The following is a 16894-nucleotide window of genomic DNA, read 5'->3' as shown; positions in this document are numbered from 1 at the left end:
TGATTGGCTGGAGCACCACTTATCATATGCGACAAGTTTTATCACTCTATGGGCCGTATTCAATTAGACGCGAAAAGCTGAGCTCCCCGAAAAAGTATCGCCGATTGCAACTTTTCGCGTGTCGGAAAAGTATTGCCGTATTCTATCCGCTGTTTAAAAGTTCACTTTAAAGACATTAAAATATGCTGGCACCCATTTTCAGGTACCCCAAATTTGACAGGACTACTTATTTTCTCAAAAAAATACAACTGTACCAACTTAAGTACCCCAAATAGCTTTATTAGAGCTATTCGGACACTACTACATTGATCCCCAATGTTTCTGTAGCTTATTGGGGGTTCAGGCTGATTTCTTCGATTCTGACACCACTTTTCGCCTGTTTTGACTTCGCGTGTCGTCGTTTACACGTCTTTTGGAACTGAATACGGTGAATAGCAGGGGTGCGCACGATTAATTTCCACCGTTAAAATACGCAATGTAGGCGAAAAGTACGGCATGCAAATTTTTATCGCGGGTGCGAAACTAATTGAGTACGGCCCTATGTGAATGATAAAACTCGTTGATAAATGAGGTGCCGAGGGATTCCCCTCCTAGACCAGACGTAAGGAGGTCCTGATCCTGAGGTGCACGCTCGTCGGATGTAGTTCAGCCATTTTGTTTACTGTGCATACTTAAAAGCCACACCGCGAATGCGTCCCCATTGTGTTTGTACAGTCGCAGGTGGGGTTTCAGACGCATGCGGAAGTGTACTGGAAATTTACTGGGCTATACAGACTTCTTATGGGAGTGTTGCGGGCGTATCGCCGAAGTGTTTGTGTACACAGACAATCGGTCACATCGGAGGCCATAAAATCTGCACCCAGTGTGGGGGGTGGTGCCAGTTACGATGTTGTGACCGATACTGGTGTCTAAAGACGCACCAGGCATGACGGCTGACAGCGGGCGTCTCAGTTCTCGCACAATCATATGCACGGCTGTACACAGGGGAAGGGATCTTAGTGGTATTAGCACAAAGTCGTAGACGTGCGCCCGCTGCATAAGTCAGGCCCTGAGAGACTACTCCCTGAAGGAAAGTGGGATCTGTAGGCTGTTCTGGAGCAGCATTATATGTAAGGTTTGATATGTTACACAATATGATTTATTTATATGTATTTATATGCATAGAACATGAACATTAGGGAAGCGGCTTTCTTATGCTCTGATCATACCTCCCAACATATGGCAATTAAAATTTAATCCGGAAAAGGGGCGTGTCCTTATGGGGAGGGGCATGGCCTTGTGACACTCCCCCATTTCCATCACTCTGGGGGCGCGTTCAGCACTCCCGGAGGATGCTGCCCTTATGGGGAGGGGCATGGCCTTGTGACACTCCCCCATTTCCATCTCTCTGGGGGCGCGCTCAGCACTCTCCTGGAGGATGCTGCCCTTATGGGGAGGGGCATGGCCTTGTGACACTCCCCCATTTCCATCTCTCTGGGGGCGCGCTTAGCACTCCCGGAGGATGCTGCCCTTATGGGGAGGGCCATGGCCTTGTGACACTCCCCCATTTCCATCACTCTGGGGGCGCGCTCAGCACTCCCGGAGGATGCTGCCCTTATGGGGAGGGGCATGGCCTTGTGACACTCCCCCATTTCCATCACTCTGGGGGCGCGTTCAGCACTCCCGGAGGATGCTGCCCTTATGGGGAGGGGCATGGCCTTGTGACACTCCCCCATTTCCATCTCTCTGGGGGCGCACTCAGCACTCCCGGAGGATGCTGCCCTTATGGGGAGGGGCATGGCCTTGTGACACTCCCCCATTTCCATCTCTCTGGGGGCGCGCTCAGCACTCCCGGAGGATGCTGCCCTTATGGGGAGGGGCATGGCCTTGTGACACTCCCCCATTTCCATCTCTCTGGGGGCGCGCTCAGCACTCCCGGAGGATGCTGCCCTTATGGGGAGGGGCATGGCCTTGTGACACTCCCCCATTTCCATCACTCTGGGGGCGCTCTCAGCACTCCCGGAGGATGCTGCCCTTATGGGGAGGGGCCATGGCCTTGTGACACTCCCCCATTTCCATCTCTCTGGGGGCGCGCTTAGCACTCCCGGAGGATGCTGCCCTTATGGGGAGGGGCATGGCCTTGTGACACTCCCCCATTTCCATCTCTCTGGGGGCGCGCTCAGCACTCCCGGAGGATGCTGCCCTTATGGGGAGGGGCATGGCCTTGTGACACTCCCCCATTTCCATCTCTCTGGGGGCGCGCTCAGCACTCCCGGAGGATGCTGCCCTTATGGGGAGGGGCATGGCCTTGTGACACTCCCCCATTTCCATCTCTCTGGGGGCGCGCTTAGCACTCCCGGAGGATGCTGCCCTTATGGGGAGGGGCATGGCCTTGTGACACTCCCCCATTTCCATCACTCTGGGGGCGCGCTCAGCACTCCCGGAGGATGCTGCCCTTATGGGGAGGGGCATGGCCTTGTGACACTCCCCCATTTCCATCACTCTGGGGGCGCACTCAGCACTCCCGGAGGATGCTGCCCTTATGGGGAGGGGCATGGCCTTGTGACACTCCCCCATTTCCATCTCTCTGGGGGCGCACTCAGCACTCCCGGAGGATGCTGCCCTTATGGGGAGGGGCATGGCCTTGTGACACTCCCCCATTTCCATCTCTCTGGGGGCGCGCTCAGCACTCCCGGAGGATGATGCCCTTATGGGGAGGGGCATGGCCTTTTGACACTCCCCCATTTCCATCTCTCTGGGGGCGCACTCAGCACTCCCGGAGGATGCTGCCCTTATGGGGAGGGGCATGGCCTTGTGACACTCCCCCATTTCCATCTCTCGGGGGGCGCGCTCAGCACTCCCGGAGGATGCTGCCCTTATGGGGAGGGGCATGGCCTTGTGACACTCCCCCATTTCCATCACTCTGGGGGCGCACTCAGCACTCCCGGAGGATGCTGCCCTTATGGGGAGGGGCATGGCCTTGTGACACTCCCCCATTTCCATCTCTCTGGGGGCGCGCTCAGCACTTTCGGAGGATGCTACCCTTATGGGGAGGGGCATGGCCTTGTGACACTCCCCCATTTCCATCTCGCTGGGGGCGCACTCAGCATTCCCGGAGGATGCTGCCGTTATGGGGAGGGGCATGGCCTTGTGACACTCCCCCTTTTCCATCACTCTGGGGGCGCGCTCCGCACTCCCGGAGGATGCTGCCCTTATGGGGAGGGGCATGGCCTTGTGACACTCCCCCATTTCCATCACTCTGGGGGCGCGCTTAGCACTCCCGGAGGATGCTGCCCTTATGGGGAGGGGCATGGCCTTGTGACACTCCCCCATTTCCATCTGTCTGGGGGCGCGCTCAGCACTCCCGGAGGATGCTGCCCTTATGGGGAGGGGCATGGCCTTGTGACACTCCCCCATTTCCATCTCTCTGGGGGCGCGCTCAGCACTCCCGGAGGATGCTGCCCTTATGGGGAGGGGCATGGCCTTGTGACACTCCCCCATTTCCATCTCTCTGGGGGCGCACTCAGCACTCCCGGAGGATGCTGCCCTTATGGGGAGGGGCATGGCCTTGTGACACTCCCCCATTTCCATCTCTCTGGGGGCGCGCTCAGCACTCCCGGAGGATGCTGCCCTTATGGGGAGGGGCATGGCCTTGTGACACTCCCCCATTTCCATCACTCTGGGGGCGCACTCAGCACTCCCGGAGGATGCTGCCCTTATGGGGAGGGGCATGGCCTTGTGACACTCCCCCATTTCCATCTCTCTGGGGCGCACTCAGCACTCCCGGAGGATGCTGCCCTTATGGGGAGGGGCATGGCCTTGTGACACTCCCCCATTTCCATCACTCTGGGGGCGCGCTCAGCACTCCCGGAGGATGCTGCCCTTATGGGGAGGGGCATGGCCTTGTGACACTCCCCCATTTCCATCTCTCTGGGGGCGCGCTCAGCACTCCCGGAGGATGCTGCCCTTATGGGGAGGGGCATGGCCTTGTGACACTCCCCCATTTCCATCTCTCTGGGGGCGCGCTCAGCACTCCCGGAGGATGCTGCCCTTATGGGGAGGGGCATGGCCTTGTGACACTCCCCCATTTCCATCACTCTGGGGGCGCACTCAGCACTCTCGGAGGATGCTGCCCTTATGGGGAGGGGCATGGACTTGTGACACTCCCCCCATTTCCATCACTCTGGGGGCGCACTCAGCACTCCCGGAGGATGCTGCCCTTATGGGGAGGGGCATGGCCTTGTGACACTCCCCCATTTCCATCACTCTGGGGGCGTACTCTGCACTCCCGGAGGATGCTGCCCTTATGGGGAGGGGCATGGCCTTGTGACACTCCCCCATTTCCATCACTCTGGGGGCGCGCTCAGCACTCTCGGAGGATGCTGCCCTTATGGGGAGGGGCATGGCCTTGTGACACTCCCCCATTTCCATCACTCTGGGGGCGCACTCAGCACTCCCGGAGGATGCTGCCCTTATGGGGAGGGGCATGGCCTTGTGACACTCCCCCATTTCCATTACTCTGGGGGCGTACTCTGCACTCCTGGAGGATGCTGCCCTTATGGGGAGGGGCATGGCCTTGTGACACTCCCCCATTTCCATCTCTCTGGGGGCGCGCTCAGCACTTCCGGAGGATGCTACCCTTATGGGGAGGGGCATGGCCTTGTGACACTCCCCCATTTCCATCTCGCTGGGGGCGCACTCAGCACTCCCGGAGGATGCTGCCCTTATGGGGAGGGGCATGGCCTTGTGACACTCCCCCATTTCCATCTCTCTGGGGGCGCACTCAGCACTCCCGGAGGATGCTGCCCTTATGGGGAGGGGCATGGCCTTGTGACACTCCCCCATTTCCATCTCTCTGGGGGCGCGCTCAGCACTCCCGGAGGATGCTGCCCTTATGGGGAGGGGCATGGCCTTGTGACACTCCCCCATTTCCATCACTCTGGGGGCGCGTTCAGCACTCCCGGAGGATGCTGCCCTTATGGTGAGGGGCATGGCCTTGTGACACTCCCCCATTTCCATCTCTCTGGGGGCGCGCTCAGCACTCCCGGAGGATGCTGCCCTTATGGGGAGGGGCATGGCCTTGTGACACTCCCCCATTTCCATCACTCTGGGGGCGCACTCAGCACTCCCGGAGGATGCTGCCCTTATGGGGAGGGGCATGGCCTTGTGACACTCCCCCATTTCCATCACTCTGGGGGCGCACTCAGCACTCCCGGAGGATGCTGCCCTTATGGGGAGGGGCATGGCCTTGTGACACTCCCCCATTTCCATCACTCTGGGGGCGTACTCTGCACTCCCGGAGGATGCTGCCCTTATGGGGAGGGGCATGGCCTTGTGACACTCCCCCATTTCCATCACTCTGGGGGCGCGCTCAGCACTCTCGGAGGATGCTGCCCTTATGGGGAGGGGCATGGCCTTGTGACACTCCCCCATTTCCATCACTCTGGGGGCGCACTCAGCACTCCCGGAGGATGCTGCCCTTATGGGGAGGGGCATGGCCTTGTGACACTCCCCCATTTCCATTACTCTGGGGGCGTACTCTGCACTCCCGGAGGATGCTGCCCTTATGGGGAGGGGCATGGCCTTGTGACACTCCCCCATTTCCATCTCTCTGGGGGCGCGCTCAGCACTTCCGGAGGATGCTACCCTTATGGGGAGGGGCATGGCCTTGTGACACTCCCCCATTTCCATCTCGCTGGGGGCGCACTCAGCACTCCCGGAGGATGCTGCCCTTATGGGGAGGGGCATGGCCTTGTGACACTCCCCCATTTCCATCTCTCTGGGGGCGCACTCAGCACTCCCGGAGGATGCTGCCCTTATGGGGAGGGGCATGGCCTTGTGACACTCCCCCATTTCCATCTCTCTGGGGGCGCGCTCAGCACTCCCGGAGGATGCTGCCCTTATGGGGAGGGGCATGGCCTTGTGACACTCCCCCATTTCCATCACTCTGGGGGCGCGTTCAGCACTCCCGGAGGATGCTGCCCTTATGGTGAGGGGCATGGCCTTGTGACACTCCCCCATTTCCATCTCTCTGGGGGCGCGCTCAGCACTCCCGGAGGATGCTGCCCTTATGGGGAGGGGCATGGCCTTGTGACACTCCCCCATTTCCATCACTCTGGGGGCGCACTCAGCACTCCCGGAGGATGCTGCCCTTATGGGGAGGGGCATGGCCTTGTGACACTCCCCCATTTCCATCTCTCTGGGGCGCACTCAGCACTCCCGGAGGATGCTGCCCTTATGGGGAGGGGCATGGCCTTGTGACACTCCCCCATTTCCATCACTCTGGGGGCGCGCTCAGCACTCCCGGAGGATGCTGCCCTTATGGGGAGGGGCATGGCCTTGTGACACTCCCCCATTTCCATCTCTCTGGGGGCGCGCTCAGCACTCCCGGAGGATGCTGCCCTTATGGGGAGGGGCATGGCCTTGTGACACTCCCCCATTTCCATCACTCTGGGGGCGCGCTCAGCACTCTCGGAGGATGCTGCCCTTATGGGGAGGGGCATGGCCTTGTGACACTCCCCCATTTCCATCACTCTGGGGGCGTACTCTGCACTCCCGGAGGATGCTGCCCTTATGGGGAGGGGCATGGCCTTGTGACACTCCCCCATTTCCATCACTCTGGGGGCGTACTCTGCACTCCCGGAGGATGCTACCCTTATGGGGAGGGGCATGGCCTTGTGACACTCCCCCATTTCCATCTCTGTGGGCGCACTCAGCACTCCCGGAGGATGCTGCCCTTATGGGGAGGGGCATGGCCTTGTGACACTCCCCCATTTCCATCTCTCTGGAGGCGCGCTCAGCACTTCCGGAGGATGCTACCCTTATGGGGAGGGGCATGGCCTTGTGACACTCCCCCATTTCCATCTCGCTGGGGGCGCACTCAGCATTCCCGGAGGATGCTGCCGTTATGGGGAGGGGCATGGCCTTGTGACACTCCCCCTTTTCCATCACTCTGGGGGCGCGCTCCGCACTCCCGGAGGATGCTGCCCTTATGGGGAGGGGCATGGCCTTGTGACACTCCCCCATTTCCATCACTCTGGGGGCGCGCTTAGCACTCCCGGAGGATGCTGCCCTTATGGGGAGGGGCATGGCCTTGTGACACTCCCCCATTTCCATCTGTCTTGGGGCGCGCTCAGCACTCCCGGAGGATGCTGCCCTTATGGGGAGGGGCATGGCCTTGTGACACTCCCCCATTTCCATCACTCTGGGGGCGCGCTCAGCACTCCCGGAGGATGCTGCCCTTATGGGGAGGGGCATGGCCTTGTGACACTCCCCCATTTCCATCACTCTGGGGGCGCACTCAGCACTCCCGGAGGATGCTGCCCTTATGGGGAGGGGCATGGCCTTGTGACACTCCCCCATTTCCATCACTCTGGGGGCGTACTCTGCACTCCCGGAGGATGCTGCCCTTATGGGGAGGGGCATGGCCTTGTGACACTCCCCCATTTCCATCACTCTGGGGGCGCGCTCAGCACTCTCGGAGGATGCTGCCCTTATGGGGAGGGGCATGGCCTTGTGACACTCCCCCATTTCCATCACTCTGGGGGCGCACTCAGCACTCCCGGAGGATGCTGCCCTTATGGGGAGGGGCATGGCCTTGTGACACTCCCCCATTTCCATTACTCTGGGGGCGTACTCTGCACTCCCGGAGGATGCTGCCCTTATGGGGAGGGGCATGGCCTTGTGACACTCCCCCATTTCCATCTCTCTGGGGGCGCGCTCAGCACTTCCGGAGGATGCTACCCTTATGGGGAGGGGCATGGCCTTGTGACACTCCCCCATTTCCATCTCGCTGGGGGCGCACTCAGCACTCCCGGAGGATGCTGCCCTTATGGGGAGGGGCATGGCCTTGTGACACTCCCCCATTTCCATCTCTCTGGGGGCGCACTCAGCACTCCCGGAGGATGCTGCCCTTATGGGGAGGGGCATGGCCTTGTGACACTCCCCCATTTCCATCTCTCTGGGGGCGCGCTCAGCACTCCCGGAGGATGCTGCCCTTATGGGGAGGGGCATGGCCTTGTGACACTCCCCCATTTCCATCACTCTGGGGGCGCGTTCAGCACTCCCGGAGGATGCTGCCCTTATGGTGAGGGGCATGGCCTTGTGACACTCCCCCATTTCCATCTCTCTGGGGGCGCGCTCAGCACTCCCGGAGAATGCTGCCCTTATGGGGAGGGGCATGGCCTTGTGACACTCCCCCATTTCCATCACTCTGGGGGCGCACTCAGCACTCCCGGAGGATGCTGCCCTTATGGGGAGGGGCATGGCCTTGTGACACTCCCCCATTTCCATCTCTCTGGGGCGCACTCAGCACTCCCGGAGGATGCTGCCCTTATGGGGAGGGGCATGGCCTTGTGACACTCCCCCATTTCCATCACTCTGGGGGCGCGCTCAGCACTCCCGGAGGATGCTGCCCTTATGGGGAGGGGCATGGCCTTGTGACACTCCCCCATTTCCATCTCTCTGGGGGCGCGCTCAGCACTCCCGGAGGATGCTGCCCTTATGGGGAGGGGCATGGCCTTGTGACACTCCCCCATTTCCATCACTCTGGGGGCGCGCTCAGCACTCTCGGAGGATGCTGCCCTTATGGGGAGGGGCATGGCCTTGTGACACTCCCCCATTTCCATCACTCTGGGGGCGTACTCTGCACTCCCGGAGGATGCTGCCCTTATGGGGAGGGGCATGGCCTTGTGACACTCCCCCATTTCCATCACTCTGGGGGCGTACTCTGCACTCCCGGAGGATGCTACCCTTATGGGGAGGGGCATGGCCTTGTGACACTCCCCCATTTCCATCTCTGTGGGCGCACTCAGCACTCCCGGAGGATGCTGCCCTTATGGGGAGGGGCATGGCCTTGTGACACTCCCCCATTTCCATCTCTCTGGAGGCGCGCTCAGCACTTCCGGAGGATGCTACCCTTATGGGGAGGGGCATGGCCTTGTGACACTCCCCCATTTCCATCTCGCTGGGGGCGCACTCAGCATTCCCGGAGGATGCTGCCGTTATGGGGAGGGGCATGGCCTTGTGACACTCCCCCTTTTCCATCACTCTGGGGGCGCGCTCCGCACTCCCGGAGGATGCTGCCCTTATGGGGAGGGGCATGGCCTTGTGACACTCCCCCATTTCCATCACTCTGGGGGCGCGCTTAGCACTCCCGGAGGATGCTGCCCTTATGGGGAGGGGCATGGCCTTGTGACACTCCCCCATTTCCATCTGTCTTGGGGCGCGCTCAGCACTCCCGGAGGATGCTGCCCTTATGGGGAGGGGCATGGCCTTGTGACACTCCCCCATTTCCATCACTCTGGGGGCGCGCTCAGCACTCCCGGAGGATGCTGCCCTTATGGGGAGGGGCATGGCCTTGTGACACTCCCCCATTTCCATCACTCTGGGGGCGCACTCAGCACTCCCGGAGGATGCTGCCCTTATGGGGAGGGGCATGGCCTTGTGACACTCCCCCATTTCCATCTCTCTGGGGGCGCGCTTAGCACTCCCGGAGGATGCTGCCCTTATGGGGAGGGGCATGGCCTTGTGACACTCCCCCATTTCCATCTCTCTGGGGGCGCGCTTAGCACTCCCGGAGGATGCTGCCCTTATGGGGAGGGGCATGGCCTTGTGACACTCCCCCATTTCCATCTCTCTGGGGGCGCGCTCAGCACTCCCGGAGGATGCTGGGCTGCCCCCTTGCTTTCCCCCGCACTGTGAAACTGCGCACGGCATCTATTCACCCCTTGCAGCTGTGCGAGAGTGCCCCCCTCCCCACACACACACACACAGGACACTGAGGCCCACGGACCGGACAGTCCCCGAAAAGTGGGACAGCTGGGGTTTATGCTCTGACCTAGCAGCATGGTGCAGATGTGTGTCGTGCTGTTTACGCGTTTATTTTTTTCCCTGGGTTGTACTCATCGCTGCTGCCTGGTGTCGTAACTTTCATCACGTATCAGGGCGCACTTCGCCGGGCCTATTTTTGGTGCAAAAGACCAGTCTGAAAACAGGCGTAAATATAAGTATTCAATACTCTGCAGAGTCCGCAGTTCTATCAGTACGCCCTTGCTAAAGTTTGCCCACGCGTCGATGCCCCGTTACCACTTCTTGGATGTAGTTTTCAGTTCTTAATCTATAGGCAGAGTGCCACTCCTCACGTCTCTATAATGGGTGCGATTCCCAGTGTCTGTCCTGATGTCTGTGTTGTTTGATAAGGGATGATAATGCAAGGTGGCAGAAGGCTGACCGTACAGCGGTGATTGAAATGCGTTCAGCGGAACAGATGTCGGCATCCATGCAACTATTCTGCAGCTACACGTGCAGTTTATGGCTGCTTGGCGCATCTCTGTGTCCGGGTTCTAGTGAATTAGATCAATTTTTATAATGCTTAATTCTAAGGGGTAAATTTACTAAAGTGAGAGTTTTTAGAAGTGAGTTTTAGAAGAGATGTTGCCCATAGCAACCAATCAGATTCTACATAACATTTAACTAGCACCTTCTAGAATATAACAGCTAGAATCTGATTGGGTTGCTATGGGCAACATCACTTTTAAAACTCCCTTCTAAAAACTCTCACTTTAGTAAATTTACCCCTAAGACTTATTATTTGCATACTATATACCCGTTACATAAGGTGTTAAATAAGTTGCTGTGTCCTAGATTTTGCCTGGTTGTTTTTCCATTAGGTGGCGCCATCCCCTCTGCTTATATTGGTGATATTCCATCTGTAGGCCCAAAGCAGTTCATTACAATATTGAATTCTGTTCAATCTTAACCAGCGTATTTCTGAATCGCATTTACCTCATACTTCACCTTGCCTGGGGCTCTTGTAGATACAGGGGATCTACATATAAACACACATGAATTCTGGGTCAGTCAAACTTGAGAACTTTTTCAATGTGGCCGGGTGGGATTTGTCAGCCGCACCGTGCCGAATAGGTCGTACCAAGGATGCGATCTGTTACGGGGCACTCACATGCTACCCGGGGAGACGTCTCTAGCCAGGTACTGCTGCCAAGTCCCCCATCTACTTCAGGAGAAATGCTGTCATGTGCCCGGAGACCTATTTTTCCATGAAATGTGAAGGTCACTTTTTTTCTGAGAGAGATGAATCTCAGGAAATTGCATTTATGTGAATAGCTGTTAAATAGCACATTTTGTATGTGATAAGTTTCCCTAACTTGTCTGAATGTTATATTAAAGATATATGTAAGTTATACTCCTTTATGTACTATGTACAGTGCTCTTGTACTTCTGTTCACTCACCTGCCATTCTCCGGATGTCTCCTCAGGTCTGTCCAATGGAGTACAGGTGACGATGCCTGACCACAAGAAAGCCGTCATGTTGTTCCAGCCAACCCTGTTGCGTTGCCATTACGCTACTACTTCTTCTCAACCGGTCTTGGTCCAGTGGAAATACAAATCGTTCTGCCAGGACCGCACGGATGAGGCCTTAGGTATCGCCAAGCCTCCCAGCAAGGGGAATATGGGAGGGAACCAGTACTTGGACTGTGCGGATGGCAGTAGGACAGTGCGTCCGGTGGCCTCTAAACTGGGAACCTCTGTAACACTGGGAGACTTCTACAAAGGAAGAGACGTCACCATTGTTAACGGTAATGTACCATAACGCATAAGTGTCAGCAGAAACATTCTATTCATTTCAGAGGCCGGAGCAGGTTCTCGAAGGTGCTTTGAAGCACAATAATATCTTCTCCCTTGATATAAGCTGCTGCAGTATTTTGGAATAATAGATCTCATGTACTATGTCTCTGTTTATGTTGTTAATGCATTGTCACTGCTGGCTTACCTGTAAAGTCCCCCCTGCTGTTCTCCTGCCCTGAGCAGCACACTGAAAACAAGACAAAACCCATCACAACATTGTTCTGGTTGTGGATGATGCTGACCGTGGAGATTACAAATAATTTTTTTTAAAGTGAAATATTCCTCACTTCATGGGTAAATCTCTTTGGTGAGGTTGTGGAACACCTTTAGCCAGTGGCCCCACGGAAAGTTGGCCTTCAGTAAAGCCACATCAGTAGCTGTAAATTAGAGCGAGAACATAGGAGCCGACGGACGAGCCGAGTGATAGGCCGCTCACAGTGGGGCAAATTGGACAAGGCCCTGCCGTTCGCTGCTTGGGCAGAGTGGCTGCTGCCGGTTAGCACACAGGGAAGGTCTCTGCACCCACAGGTCAACTGTAATTATCTTTCAGCTGCATTCTCCTCTATGGACATGATTCCGATTTGTACGGTATTGCTCAGCCACAGGGAAGCAGCTGTGCAATACCATACAACTAATACGCTAATGCGGCAGGAGGCGTCTGTAGGAAGCAGCCGCCTCCTGTATGCATCTACGATCCGAGTGCTGTGCCGGAGGATGCAGCAGCGAATCGATGGTCGCAGCCCTCGGCCAGTCTGCACAATCCAAAGCTTACTCAGACTGGCCGTCGTAACTGGTCAGCCGGGTGTAGGAAGTGTGCGTCTAACGACGCAGACCCTGGACTCGGCACGCCTGCAAACAGGGGGCGACATGCACCTGTTTTGTAAAACGGTCCAGGGTTCGACCCCCAAATACCGCAGCATGTCTATCATGCTGCAGCTAAGGGAGGACCGCGAGCGATCACGCAGAACCCGCACTGCGCATGCGCAGATCCTTACGCATCGGATTTGTACGTAAACCATCGGGTTTGCGTACAAATCGGAATAAGGCCCTATGTCCATTAAGGGTCCTACTGATTTCTACTGGACCATTATCTGCCAATGCATTGTTCTGGGGACATAGGGCCTGATTCAGAGCCGCTCGTAAGCGGCAGTACGCTTGTTCCGAGCGATGTTCGCCCATCTGCGCATGCATACGGTTTTTAATACGCATGCGCGAACCAGTCAGTGCGGCCGAAAATCGTTTGTTCGCTAGATAGCGAATGCCTGCTATTTTGAGTGACAGAATGAGGCGTATGTGGGTGGTAACAGGGGAAGGTGCTTGAAAACGGGGAGTGGAGATCAGAACGCAGGCGTGCTTAAAGGTCAAAACGGGCGTTTTATGGGTGTGCATAATTAATACAGCAGCGTCATTGACCACGTCACCTGGTTGTTTTATAGTCAGAACTGCTTGCAATATAGTGGTAGGAAAAACCAACCACAAGAATAGCGAGCAGTTCATACGCTGTTCGATGTACTTGATTAATCTAATAAATAGCGGACATGACGTATGTAAACGTCCGCATGTTTTGTTCGCTTGTTCAGACATGGAGGCTGCAACAGACCGCAAGGAGTGAACGGTTCATTTGAATAGCCACCCCCTTTTTCTGAACGAGCGAGCGCTAATAGCGTCCGGCTCTGAATCAGACCCATAGGCTGCGATTGTCCAATAAGGACTTTGATATTAATATAGACTGTAAAAGAGGGGCCTATTTTGCGTTGTTCGTTGCTGCTATTGCTTTAGCTTCTTTTGCAGTAGTTGCGCCTGCGACTAAATACTAATGCTAGTAATGTCCCTGCCCCTGCTGTACTAGCGCGCGTCTTAATGTGCAAGGGCTGGAACGCCAACTTTGTGAGTCTGTGGATGCTACAGTGCCGCTTGGTGTGTCTGTAGATGCTATCGTCAGACCCACCATGAAAACTCGCGCAAACCCCCATGGTAGATGCAGAATCTCCATCAGAGTGCGGCCTCCGATGCACGCAATTAAACCTATGACGCTCCCATAACATGCCCATCTCCGTGAGTCGGCATAACACGCCCATAATGCGCTCCCCCGTAACACGCCCATCTACTGCTACATTGTCCATTTGCGTGAATACTGGCATTGCACGTGACTCAGATTCAGGCCCCTAGTGTCAAAGCTGTTTCTCCACTGCTCTCTTATCTGAGGACGCGTAATAGCGCCATCACATGGGGAGAAAGGAACATTGGAATTCACAGTCCTTCTGTGTCCTTCAGCATGTAGCCATTTCAGAGACGCTGTGATTGGATTTCATGCACTCACCATTCTGCAAGTTGGGTGGTTTCATAACAATACTTCATATAGTGCGACCAAATCACTGGAAAGGTCGTTAAGAGGAGATATATGCTGGGTGCAAGAGATCTATCCTAAACAGGCGTGCCTTCTTTGCATGCGCGGCTCAGAATCGCATGGGCTTTAGATAGACGCCCACGACAAGCCCACGATCAGGGTGGTACCGCACATATTGCCTGATTCAGACCCGGACGCTATTTGCGGCCGCTCGCTGGCTAAAAGGGGCCGGCTATTTAAATCATGTGCTCGCACTGCGTCGCGTAAAGCCGCCCACTAAGTATTAGCGAGCGGCCGCACTATGCGCTCGCACCTATATAAAGACGCCCCTTTGCCACTCGCAACACACGTCATCTCCGGCAGTTGTAGGATTAATCGGGAACATCGAGAGCCATCGGAGCTGCTCGCAGCGCTTGTGGTAGCCTTTTCCCACCACAACATTGCGAGCAGTTCAGGCTAAAATACAACCCAGTCACGTGTGTAATGACGCTACTTTGCTAATTATGCACACCCATTAAACGCCGTTCTGACGGTCGGGCACACCTGCATTCGCACATCCACATCCCCGTTTACAAGCACCTTCCCCTGTTAACACCCACAAACGGCGCAATCTGTTACTCAAAATAGCGGCCCGACTGCGGGCTATGGGCGAGCACTTTCCCATCGCAATGACTGGTTCGCGCATGTGCATTGCGACTCATACGCATGCGCAGATTGTGTAAAATCGCTCAATGCGAGCGAGCGCGGCATAGCGTCCGGGTCTGAATCAGGCCCTCTGTCTCTGCCAAGTTCCCTCCACAAAACTCCCAATTTTATTGAAAGACAGATCCGGCCAATTTCTGTCCGTCTCAGAATAGGACGGACGTATGTGAACATGCAGAAAGGGCCTGATTCAGAAACGGGCGATAATGCGATCGCAGAGGCAACTTCACACGGAACGCAGCTGCGAAGAAAATGCTAATATTCCCAACCTGCTGCCTTCTCATCTGCGTACGACGTCGCGCACCAGCTTAAATATCGGTAACCTCGACACGCATCGACCAGCCTCGCGGTCCTTGCATAGGTCTGACCTGTCTCATACACAGCGGCTCTCCTGACACGCAGAGAGCGCTCATGCATAGGAGATCGCAATAGATAATTTAGGCGCGCCCATGTGATAGCGTTTAACTCGTAAGTCACGCCTGCATTTTTCTAAACAACACCCCGTTACCTCCCCCAAATGCTGACTACCTGTCACTCACTTTGCGAACGGGTTCTCTGTGCGAGCGGAATGGCAACCCATTCGCTGTGCGAGCGCAGTGCGGCTGATGCGCAATGGCTAACGGTCACTCGATCTGCGTAACAATCGTCATTGATTCTGGTGCTGAATCAGGCCCTGAGTTACATCTGCGCGTCCTGGGCCTGATTTATGACGGATTGCTAATGCGATCGCAGCTGCGATTACGCACGCAGGCCCACTGCGATAATATGCCAATGTTTGCAATCGCTATGCCGTTGCAGCACAACATAAGGATGCCCACTTCCCCTTACGCACATCCGTAATACTTAGCAAGTCTGCAAAACCATCGGTAACATGGAGTACCATCGAAGCCTCACGCACAGTTGCACAAGGTCAGACCTTACTCAGGAATTGCTAACCTCATCGGACGCAGTGAGAGCTCAGGATGCCTATGGCATCGCAGTGGCTAATGTATGCACGCCCCTGTAAAGGAGTTCAGATGCACTGACACGCCTGTGTTTCAACGACCATTCCCCCCGTCAACACCCCCAAACGCTCACTTCCTGTCAATCACTCTGCGATGGGTCTGCTTAGTGTCTGCAGTGTGATTGCAGTGAGACCAATCGCAACAATCAGGCCCCCTGTATGCTAACACTCGCCATTTTGGATAGCACGATTGTCGCTGAGCCCACACGAATATCGGTCCAACACATTTGATAAAGACAAAGTTACCCATCCAGATGTATTTGTCATATAACTTTAGTTCCAGAAAGTTCCTGATTTACTATAAAAAAAATATCTGACCTGTATAGTAGGGTTAGCGGCCCTCTTATAATCACACGTAGTATTTATACCCAGCATTATCCAGGCGGCCAAATGAACTGAAGTTCCAGTAAATGTTTGTTGTGCCATAAAAACTTTAATTCCCCTATCAGGCACGGACCCAGGAATATCATTAATATCGCCGATGGTTTTATGTAGTGTCACTCTGTGTGGCCAAACACTTAAGCACCGTCACTAAAGTTTATGTTGCTGTCACTCAGTGTGATGTACACTGTACACAATTTAACGCAGCAATTATTTTTTGTTGACTTTTACAAGCTCATGTTGGCTGTATTATTATTTCATAGTCACTCGTGGTTCACGGATTCTACTTATTGTATTTGAATCGTTAATTAAAAATGTATAAGGCGTGTAAGCAATGTCACTTTTAGTTTCTTTGAAGACATTAGTATGTTGTGTAGCAATAATATGCACACATGTTACAGGTACAGTATGATAGACCTCATTAACCCTGAGATGAAAACATGTAAAGTGCAGAACAATCCTATCTGTACAAATGTTCCTAATTATCCGCCTGGCGCATCGCAGGTAGACGCACAAATCTCAGGGTTTGTAAATTAATCTGGGACTACTCTTATTGAACTGGGAATATGCGTAACGCCATGCAAATAAATGATGGTGGTGATGGGAAGAGTGAAAATTTCACGTCAAAGTCCTGTCCTTGCTATCATGTTATTCATTTAACCAGTCCCATTTATAGCCCCCTGAGACAGTTTGGAGCCACCTAGGTGCATTCTCCCTGGCACCCAGCTCCAGAGATCCTTATATTCTCTTCTCCCCAGAACTCAGCGGGTAATGTCTCGGAGTTGTCCCCAGAGCTGACGCTTTCTCTGATTTAGATTGCCACTCTCAATCCTCAC

General features: G+C 55.4%; 1 protein-coding gene across 4 annotated transcripts in view; it reads left to right on the top strand.

Annotated features, from left to right (window-relative positions):
• ILDR2 (immunoglobulin like domain containing receptor 2) overlaps positions 1 to 16894 on the top strand; it is a 294960-nt gene that overhangs the window by 144228 nt on the left and 133838 nt on the right. For all 4 annotated transcript variants that reach the window (XM_088444403.1, XM_088444401.1, XM_088444402.1 and 1 more), the window contains exon 2: positions 11256 to 11576. In XM_088444403.1, the coding sequence (XP_088300529.1) occupies positions 11256 to 11576 (321 nt within the window). The remainder of the gene's footprint in view (positions 1 to 11255; positions 11577 to 16894) is intronic.

This window comes from Taudactylus pleione, unplaced genomic scaffold (assembly GCF_031769625.1).
Source record: "Taudactylus pleione unplaced genomic scaffold, aTauple2 ptg000361l, whole genome shotgun sequence".
In the NCBI taxonomy this organism is placed as follows: domain Eukaryota; kingdom Metazoa; phylum Chordata; class Amphibia; order Anura; family Myobatrachidae; genus Taudactylus; species Taudactylus pleione.
The sequence above is the reverse complement of the archived record's forward strand: the minus strand, read 5'-3'. Positions and strand labels throughout refer to the sequence as shown.